Source organism: Salvelinus alpinus, chromosome 7 (assembly GCF_045679555.1).
Source record: "Salvelinus alpinus chromosome 7, SLU_Salpinus.1, whole genome shotgun sequence".
Taxonomy (NCBI): domain Eukaryota; kingdom Metazoa; phylum Chordata; class Actinopteri; order Salmoniformes; family Salmonidae; genus Salvelinus; species Salvelinus alpinus.
The window spans coordinates 26,470,878-26,482,029 of NC_092092.1; the positions used below are offsets into that span (position 1 = coordinate 26,470,878).

General features: G+C 43.2%; 1 protein-coding gene across 1 annotated transcript; it reads left to right on the forward strand.

Annotated features, from left to right (window-relative positions):
• Positions 1 to 5,241: 5,241 nt before the first annotated feature.
• On the forward strand, positions 5,242 to 6,799 carry LOC139580679 (galanin receptor 2a-like). Its single transcript, XM_071409583.1, has one exon. It carries the CDS (start codon positions 5,363 to 5,365, stop codon positions 6,671 to 6,673), a length of 1,311 nt encoding a protein of 436 aa, XP_071265684.1. The 5' UTR covers positions 5,242 to 5,362; the 3' UTR covers positions 6,674 to 6,799.
• Positions 6,800 to 11,152: the final 4,353 nt, after the last annotated feature.

Genomic DNA, 11,152 nt, shown 5'->3' on the forward strand with positions numbered 1-11,152 from the left:
GTCTATGGGAAACTAAATTATCTAATGATAGCAACATCATCTAAAAATCATTTTTTATCCAAAATCATTGAAATTAATGATCACAAACGTTTAAATAATAACAGTGGGTCTAGTTATATGTGATAACAATGTATAGTGAGCAGTGAAATAACTATTGGTTTCCATTTGTGGTGACTGCTGACTGACATTAGGGATGAGATTAAATAGATCCTGGAATTTAGCCTGGTCTGGAGCAGGCTAGCTCCACAGAATAAATCTCCATGGTAATTTATACCATAACATATCCTCCTGCCCCCTATCCATCTTTAGTGCAACCGGATTACGGATCAATTGAGCCAGGATCACCAAGATATCCTGGCTTAATCCCTTATCCTAGTTTTGTGCAACAGGCCCCTGGTCTTAAAAAAACACACAAAAAACAAACAGCCTTGCCTTTCCTGCACGAACACTTGCACTTGTCTGTTCATACTAGCATTGACTTTGCTGATAGCAGCGTTATTGAGGCAAGTTTTAATTATGACTGTGATACGTGGTTGTTACCTAGCTAGCTACCTTAAGATGAATGCACTAACTGTAAGTCGCTCAGTTGGTAAAGCAAGGCACTTGCAATGTCAGGGTTGTAGGTTTGTTTCCCAAGGGGGACCAGATTGAAAAAGTATGAAAATGCACTCACTGCTGTAAGTCGCTTCGGATAAGAGCGTCTGTAAAAAGTTCATCTATAAAAGCGTCTGCTAAATGTCTGAAATGTACATTTCAACCCAATCACTATAACATCATCAGTCTGTTCTGGTGAGGTGTGTGTGTGTGTGGTCATGTGTGTTATTATACTGAACTAAAATATAAGCGCAACATGCAACAATTGTATAGATTTTACTGAGTTACAGTTAATCAGTTAATTTAAATAAATTCATTAGGCTGGATTTCACATGACTGGGAATACAGATATGCATTTGTTGGTCACAGATACCTTAACAAACCAATCAGTATCTGGTCTGACCACCATTTGCATCATGCAGCGCGACACATCTCCTTCACATAGAGTTTATCAGGCTGTTGATTGTGGCCTGTGAAATGTTGTCCAACTCCTCTTCAATGGTTGTGTGAAGTTGCTGGATATTGACGGGAACTGGAGCACACTGTTGTACACGTCGATCCAGAGCATCCAAAAATGCTCAGTGGGTGACATGTCTGGTGAGTATGCAGGCAATGGAAGAAGTGGGACATTTTCAGCTTACAGGAATTGTGTACAGATCCTTGTGACATGAGACCGTCCATTATCATGTTGAAACATGAGGTGATGGCCGCGGATGAATGGCACGATAATGGGCCTCAGGATTTCGTCAAGGAATTTCTGTGCATTCAAATTGCCATTGATTAGCAGTGAACGGAAAGTGATGCCTGTCCATACCATAACCCCACCTCCACCATGGGGCACTCTGTTCACAACATTGACATGAGCAAACCGCTCGCCCACCTGACGCCTTACACATGTCTGCGGTTGTGACAACTGACAACTGACAAATTCTCTAAAATGACGTTGCAAGCGGCTTGTGGTAGAGAAATTAACATTAAATTCTCTGGCAACAGCTCTGGTGGACATTCCTGCAGTCAGCATGCCAATTGCATGCTCCCTCAAAACTTGAGACAGCTGTGGCATTGTGTTGTTTGACAAACTGAGTGGCCTTTTATTGTCCCGAGCACATGGTGCACCTGTGCAATGATCACGCTTAATCAGCAACGTGATATGTGACACCTGTCAGGTGGATGTCTTATCTTGGCAAAGGAGAAATGCTCACTAACAGGGATGCAAACAAATTTGTGCACAAAATTTGAGAGAAATAAGCTTTTTGTGCATATGGAAAATTTGTGTGATCTTTTATTTCAGCTCATGAAACATGGGACCAACCACATGTTGCGTTTATATTTTTTGTACAGTGTTGTAACACCTCACCAGAACAGGCTGATGATGTCACAATGAGTGGGTTGACATACAGTACACACAGGGATTAAGGCTAGGTCACTAATGGTGAGTTCTATTGTGTTATTCTGACCCTCTCACATCGGCTGTCTCGTGTCAGGTCCTTTGTCATGCTAGAGTGGCATTTTTATTAACCACTCACCCACTGAAGTTGTTTTTCATTGAACAGGAATAGCCATTACAAATGCTCAAGTACAGTTCCAGCACAGGTAGTTCATTGGCCACTTGATATTCCGCTGTGTTGTGCATTTTTTATTATTATTATCGCTTTTTTGTGTTCCAAATGTAATGGTTGCTAAGAGAGATCATGCTATCATAATTTAAATAAACATTTCTAGGACAATTTTGAATCTGTAGAATGTGTCACGCCCTGACCATAGAGAGCCCTTGGTTCTCTATGGTGTAGTAGGTCAGGGCGTGACTAGGGGGTGTTCTAGCTCAATATTTCTATGTTGGTGTTTTGTATGGTTCCCAATTAGAGGCAGCTGGTATAAGTTGCCTCTAATTGGGGATCATATTTAGGTAGCCATTTTTCCCACCTGTGTTTTGTGGGATATTGTTTTGTGTTTGTGCATGTGCACCACTACTTTCACATTTCGTTATTGGTTTATTGTTTTTGTTTAAAGTTTCACCGTAATAAAGATGTGGAACTTCAATCACGCTGCGCCTTGGTCCGCTCATTACGACGATCGTGACAGAATGCCTATATGATCCAAAACAGATAAGCCTATAGTCTATATGTTGTAGGCTAACTATATAGACGCTGGGTTGTTTAACAACAAAACCAATGTGTGTGCAACTTTGGGACAAAACTGTCAACTCCAAAGGATTATTGACAACGTGAACTATATTTAGTCTCCAAATGTTTATTGAAAACATAAATACATTTACACAATAAGCACTTGTGTCTCAAATACAACCTTACAGGTGTTGATTAGCTAGCTAGTGAATTTTTTTGCCACATTAGCATAGACATGACATAGGTAAAAACATCTTACAACAAAACATGGTTTCAAGAACAAGATACAACAAGCTGAAGCATCCCACATGGCAGCTTCTTGTCATTGTTGCCATCTGACCATTCAGAATCATAACACATGGCCTTCTGCCCCATCCATACATGTGCATATAAGTAAATGGCCCAGTGCACATCATTTTTGTGACGTTGTCAGGCAACCCATCTATGGGACAAGGCCCAGGTAAAATGGATACTCAATATAATCTGTGGTAACAATCCGATTTCAGGGCCTTGGAGAGACACCACAACTGAGTGTAAGAAAAGCGCTAAACGAGAGTTCAGCTCCACCGCTGGTGAAGAGCGTCACACAAAGTGGACCCCTGTGGATTCTAAACGAGTAGACTGACAAGTCTTTACATGGCCCTAGTTGCATTTGCATATAATACAATAATTTTTCTATGCTTACAGTCATGAAAGATTAAATTGCATTGAATTGCATTAATCATAACCTTTGGGGCACGGTGCTGCTAGTGACATTTAAATGTCAAGAAGAAAGGAGACTAGAGGAAGATTGGCGTTCTTTAACAAGTTTTAATGTCAAGTGCACAAGTACAGTGAAATGCCTTTCATGCAAGCTCTAAAGCCAATAATGCAGTAATCAATATCAATGTAGTACTAAAAATAACAAGGCAGGACAAAAAAAGAAGAGGAATTAAAATAAAAAATAAGAAAAACACGAGAAAGTAAGAAGCCATATACAGGGTCAGTTCCAGGGTCAGTTCCAATACCATATTTAGAATGTGCAGGGATATAGGTAGATAGGTATAGGGGTAAGGTGACTAGGCATCAGGATGTATGATAAACAGAGTAGCAGCAGCGTAAATGAAGATTGTATGTGAGTGTGTGTGCATGTTATGTGTGTGTGTGTTGGAGTGTCAGTGTGCGTGAGTGTTTAGAGTCATGTGAGTGACCATGATTGAATCTGTTGGGGCTGTATGCAATTTGGACTGGGTCTAGGGTGACTGGGAGGATGGAGTTGAGGTGTGCAATACCAGCTTTTCAAAACACTTCATGATAACAGATGTGAGTGTTACAGGGTGTTAATCATGAAGCCTTAGAGTTCTTCTGAACAGGACTAATGGTGATCATTTTAAAACACGTGGAGATGACAGACTAGGACAAGGTTGAAAATGACCGTGAAAATAGCTGCCAGCTGATCTGTGCATACCCCGAAAATGTGACCTGGCACTTAGAGCATGGAACTGATTGACAGAGCAAGGTTTGGGCATGAGGAGAACACAGTCTCCCGCTAACATAATCTCTAGACACTTAATTAAGTAGGCCTACAGACTGGTGTTGCAGATGGTTATATTTCTTTTTGCAACAGCAACCCTACTTCCCGCAGCTAAGCACACAGCACAGGTATGAGAGCGAGAGCGGAGAGCGAGAGCGAGAGCGAGAACAAGAGAGAGAGAGAGAGAGAGATGCAACCCCATCCATTAATTTGGAGCTAGGGTGATATTAATTTCTGGCTACGTTCCATTCCAAAAACTTTCCATCTCTCATCTGCCCTCTTCCACTCACTTTCCGTTCACTGATCAGATTCAGTAGCTTAAGTAAGAACAATTGTTCCAGTCAAAAGAGTTAGCTGTCATCTATCCATTCCTGTCAAATGTAGGTGTCACGCCCTGACCTTAGAGAGCCTTTTTATGTCTCTATTTGGTTTGGTCAGGGTGTGATTTGGGGTGGGCATTCTATGTTCTTTATTTCTATGATTTGCGATTCTATGTTTTGGCCGGGTATGGTTCTCAATCAGGGACTGCTGTCTATCGTTGTCTCTGATTGGGAATCATACTTAGGCAGCCTGTTTTGCCACTTTAAGTTGTGGGATGTTGTTTTTGTTAGCTCTGGTGAGCCTTCAAGACGTTACTTTCGTTGTTCTTTTGTTGTTTTGTTTGGTGTTCGGTTTTTTAAATAAAGAAGCATGAACACGTACCACGCTGCACCTTGGTCTCATCCTTCCGACGACGGCCGTTACAGTAGGAGAGGGAACGAGGACAAAGAGGAGGCCAGGTATGAGTACAAGCGCGGGATAGTGCAGCTCCTGCTTCCTCTAGTCACACAGATAAATATGGCATTGGGCAGGGTCCGAGTGAACGTACTGCGCGCGCTCCAGTCGAGGAATATCGAGGAGGACCGCACTTCGGTGGCGAAATGTGTATACTGTTTTTCTGTTAAATGCCTGGACTATTGGACTATTATGATCTCTTTCGGCAAGGCGACAACTAACTCTAGATGTATGGGTGAAATCCCAATCTCACAACTAGAACAGGGGCGGAGCGCAGAGCATCTCTCTGGGTCTCACCTGTGTGCGTGTCTGAATAGGACACTCCACACAGCGCAAACGATGTGAGAACAAGCGGGAGATGAATCTAACGAATTCTTACTCCAATTTTGGACATTCATTTTCAACGAATCTTTCACTTTTGGGACCTCAACATGAGCACAACAACAGGAGTTTACAGGAGGATACCAACCCCTACCCGGACTTGTTCTTATTTTCGGGACACGAACCGAGCACCATCGTGTTGGTGGTTATGTACTCTCTGTCCTTCCTCACGGGGCTCGGAGGGAACATTATGGCTCTCCTGGTCCTCACCCGAAAGAGGACGGGTCTGGCGGGAGTGTCGGCGACCCGCAGACTGCTGGTGAACTTAGCGGTGTGTGACATGATGGTGGTATGTGTGTGCATGCCAGTTAACCTGGGACTCCAGGTCTACAACGCCTGGGTGTTCGGTGAGTTTCTGTGCCGCACCGTGCCGTTCGTTCAAGCGGTATCGGTGTCTGCGAGCGTCCTGAGCCTGGCTGTGATCAGTCTGAACCGCTACTACAGCGTGCACAATCCTCTCCACGCCCGTTTTTTTTTTACCGGGCGGCGGATACTGTGTATGATCTGTGTGGTGTGGAGCGTGTCGTCGGGGCTGTGCATACCGCTCCTCTTCATGAACACCACCCAGACTCTGTCGCTGCTGGACATCACCGTCACTGTGTGCGTGGAGAGCTGGAACGAAGTCAAACTAAAACAGAGATATAGCTTCCTGCTCTTTTGCTCTCTCTACGGCTTTCCGGTGTTGTTTAACCTGGTTATAAGCGTGCTGACCGGCTGGAAGCTGTGGGGCACCGATGACAAACGGACGCAAGATTCAAATACATTTGGCGTTAAGCTATCACTGTCCCGCCTCAAAGTGCGTAAAAGGATAGCCAAGATGGTGCTGTCACTAGTTATGCTTTTCACACTGTCCTGGTTACCTCTGTATGTAGTGGACATATGGTTAGACTTGAACATGACTGCATCTTTAAAGAATGAGGATGATGTGAACCAGGTCAACCACGAGTGGATTCTTCACGGGAGACCATTTGCGCTATGGCTGGGTCTGACCAACTCTGCTCTCAACCCGCTCTGTTATTGTTTCGTGGGGAACTTGCACAGGTCTGCGAAACGGTTCAGGAAAAGCTACCGACTAAAACTGTCGTCAGTGTTTAGTCTGTTGCCACAGCAGTCCTCCATGACTATGGGCAGCATCTCAGTGCCCAAAGTCGTGCCATACAGCAGGGCGCAATCGGTGAATCGCAGCGCAGAGATGGGCGCATCGAGCAAGTACGCCAATTTAGGCGACAAACTAACCAAGAGCAAGAGCCTGTCCTCTGTGACAGCGTGTGAGACTGTTTTCGACTGATTGACAGAGACAACTACCTGGTTACAGGGTGAAGGTCACAGTTATTTCTCCAATGGACTGGAAAGCGTTCATCCTACAGTTCAAAATGAGATATTCTGTGAAAATCTGTCCCATTTTCAACGCAACCTCCAAAGCAAATGGAGATATTTGCCATAAATGCAAGGAACAGATTAGAATGTTGCCCTTATCATTATGAAGTGTGGTGTTGTCTGTATTATGGAGTGTGTTGCCGCTTTAAAAACGGCCCATGATTCTAGGATTGTTGAAGAATCAAAAGGGCAATGTAAATGATGAGCATGAGGTCCTATACCTGATTGTTTTGGGACTTGGCTTCACTGAATCCAATTTCAAACAGGCTATTTGATGTTGTTTTCATGTGTACAAAATAATGTGCATCTCATTCGATTGTGCATATGTAACAGTATAACTTTAAACCGTCCCCTCGCCCCGACACGGGCGCGAACCAGGGACCCTCTGCACACATCAACAACGGTCGCCCACGAAGCATCGTTACCCATCGCTCCACAAAGGCCACGGCCCTTGCAGAGCAAGGGGCAACACTACTAATAGGTTTCAGAGCAAGTGACGTAACTGATTGAAACGCTACTAGCGCGTACCCGCTAACTAGCTAGCCATTTCACATCCGTTACACTCACCCCCCTTTCAACCTCCTCCTTTTCCGCAGCAACCAGTGATCCGGGTCAACAGCATCAATGTAACAGTATAACTTTACGGCGTCCCCTCGCCCCGACACGGGCGCGAACCAGGGACCCTCTGCACACATCAACAACGGTCGCCCACGAAGCATCGTTACCCATCGCTCCACAAAGGCCACGGCCCTTGCAGAGCAAGGGGCAACACTACTAATAGGTTTCAGAGCAAGTGACGTAACTGATTGAAACGCTACTAGCGCGTACCCGCTAACTAGCTAGCCATTTCACATCCGTTACACATAATAGGCTAGTTGTCTTTATATAGTGATCCAAAATGATTAATGTATACAATGTATAAACTCCCTGTTTAAATACTCGAATATATTTAATTTACCCTCAAGTCCTATGAAGTAGAACTCATCCATCAACATTCAATTCCAAGTCAACGAAATGAGCTGTATCCAAAACTTAAATCGTGCCAATTATAAAAACCATTATGTTAGTAGTTCAATTATAATTATGCCAGCAGCATACCACCCTGCATACCACTGTTGGCTTGCTTCTGAAGCTAAGCAGGGTCGGTCCTGGTCAGTCCCTGGATGGGAGACCAGATGCTGCTGGAAGTGGTGTTGGAGGGCCAGTAGGAGGCACTCTTTCCTCTGGTCTAAAAAATATCCCAATGCCCCAGGGCAGTGATTGGGGACACTGCCCTGTGTAGGGTGCCGTCTTTCGGATGGGACGTTAAACGGGTGTCCTGACTCTCTGAGGTCATTAAAGATCCCATGGCACTTATTGTAAGAGTAGGGGTGTTAACCCTGGTGTCCTGGCGAAATTCCCAATCTGGCCCTCAAACCATCTTGGTCACCTAATAATCCCCAGTTTATAATTGGCTCATTCATTACCCTCCTCTCCCCTGTAACTATTCCCCAGGTCGTTGCTGCAAATGAGAACGTGTTCTCAGTCAACTTACCTGGTAAAATAAAAATAAGGCTACATTGTATGACTATAATTCTGTAGTTATTCGTCCAAGTCCATTCAAATTACTTCCATAATTGTTAAATTAGAGAATTGTAGGACCATCATATTTTATATTCCTAGTTATTATTCCAAGTCCATTTAATTTGCCTTCATAGATGGTATAGATTGATATCTCCATTCATCCTTTCTCTGGCAAGGCTGTGACGCATGTCTTTTGGCAGACGGATCGCTCCCTGCTGACTGGCACCATTATGAGTCGAGTTGGCTCCTTGGCAGGGTGGGATGAGGCCCCGCTGGTGGCCGGGACACGGAGCCTGATTTCCAGATTAAAAATGGTACTGCTGAGACGGCCCGAACCCGCTGCCGGAACCCGCCATAGGTGACTACAGAGCCCTGGCACCAAAATCAATCTCCTGCCATCTGCAGTTACTGAACCCTGATGTATCTCCACACAACATGGAAGATCCCTGGATATATTGTAAAAGTTTTACTTAAAAGCCATTTTGGTTCTTTGAAGGTTGACGGATACACTTATAGCCCGCCCGCCGCATTAAGGTGCCTCCAACCTCCTGTGAATTACTGATTGTCTGTAATGGTTTTGACAAAGACATGAGAGAGAGAAGGGAGCTTAGATTACATTAACGAAGCCTTCCTTCATGGACTCTCACAACCCTTCAAGCTTCTCTACCTCGGTGTTTCTGTAAGGCTTTGATCACTGCAAGATAGTTTAGCCAAGTGAGTATTTTAGTGCATGTGAGATATATCAGCGTTCCTTTGAGAATTTGATTCATATTTAAAAAGAATCGGTAACCTTTCCACATGTTGACAAAATAAAATACGCTAGACAAGGTGGGATCTTTTTGTGTCGGTAAAATGAATTATGCGAGAAATGTCGGTGGAAACGCTTTTATGCGCAAATATTGATATTATAACCATAATTTCCAAGTAAACTTGCAGTCATGCGATGACATGTTGTGTGGTCCTCCCGACTCAGGAAACCATGCAGTTTATTAGGCTACAGATGCAATAATTTATGATGAACTTCACAGGGTGGTGAAAGTGCAAGGTTGAGGTTCCTTTCCAATAAATATCGAGGGTCTTATTCTGGGGACATGATGATCGATGCTTGGCTGCCATTTAACAAATAATAATATAATCTTATCATGTGGGCCAGGGTTTCTCAAACTCGCTCCTTGGGAACCCAAGGTGTGCACATTTTGGTTTTTGCCCTAGAATACACAGCGGATTCAAATAATGTGCTGTGTAGTGTTAGGGAAAAACCCAAAAGGTGCACCCCTTGGGGTCCCGAGTTTGGGAAACGCTGATGTAGGCTATAGAGTACCACAGTCATAATACCCATAAAACCTAGCAGTCACACAAGGAAATGGTTCCATACATTTTTTCCATAGGGGATGTCAGAAACACTTCAAATAAGGCCTGTGTTTCGTGTAGGCTTACCCTGGCTTGCTGTTTTATCAATATATTTGCCTGTATTTATCCCCCCTAATTAGCTGCTAATGTGGCTATCATAAAGAACTACAAATGCCATGTTGATGTGGACAAGACTGCCAAATCAAGGAAAAGGTAAGAATCTCTGGATTAACTATCTAATGTTAGCTACATTTATTAATGAATACATTGGCAAAATGTATTTCCTGCTGAAGGTGATGTTATCTCCCAGTGTCTGTTTGAAAGCAGACTGAACTAGGTTTCCGCTAGGATTTTGCCTGTGCTTATAGCTGTATTCCATTAATTTTTTCCCTATAAACTCCCTAGTCCTTGCCAATGACAAGCATACCCATAATGATGCAGCCACCACCATGCTTGCAAATATGAAGAGTGGATGTCAGTGATGTGTTGTGTTGGATTTGAGCGGTTTCTCTGAGCGGTTTCCTTACTCTCCGCCAACTGAGTTAGGAAGGACGCTTGCATCTTTGTAGTGACTGTGTGTATTGATACAAAGTGTAATTAATAACTTCACCATGCTCAAAGAGATATTCAATGGCAGCTTTTTTTTCAATCATCTACCAGTTCTTTGCGAAGCATTGGAAAACCTCCCTGGTCTTTGTGGTTGAATCTGTGTTTGAAATTAACTGCTCAACTGAGGGACCTTACAGATAATTATACTGTATGTGTGGGGCACAGAGATGAGGTCATTCAAAAATCATGTTGCACAGAGTGAGTTGAATACTTATTGACTCAAGAAATGTCAACTTTTCATTTTTTATTAATATGTAAAATATTCTAAAACATAATACCACTTTGACATTATGGGGTATTGTGTGTTGGCCAGTGACATAATCTCAATTTAATACATTTTAAATTCAGGATGTAACAAAAACAAAATGTGGAAAAAGTAAAAGGGTGTGAATACTTTCTGAAGGCAATGTAAGTGATGACTAATCAATCCCTAGAGGTACCGCTATTAAAATGTCTTCTGACCTTAATGGGACTTCCTGGATAAATAAAGGTTACATACATTTTTTTTTTTTTTTTAAAGGCTTCCGACAACCACATGAATATTTAGACCTTTCCCCTGCGGAAGGACTTACATTTAACCATGATTATGATACATTTCTGAAGATAGGACCTGACCCTGCAAAAGGCTCTGTGGTTTGGAAAGAAAATGACATATCCCAAACAAATCAATACAATAAAGTCCTGGGAGGAAATAAGCATAGAATAGCGTTTCTAAACATTTTATGGGTCAGTGGTCGTTCTAGATAGGTCAATACCTCAGTCCCCTAGATGTTTTATGACGACTCTGCAGTCATTTGTGGAAGAAACAGATCAGTCAAGAGGGACAGGTAGAGGGAGAGATCCTTTTGTACTTGAACTATTTGCACAC

Excerpts from the sequence above, each read along its gene's own strand:
- LOC139580679 (XM_071409583.1), top strand. The coding sequence starts at position 5,363 with ATGAATCTAACGAATTCTTACTCCAATTTTGGACATTCATTTTCAACG.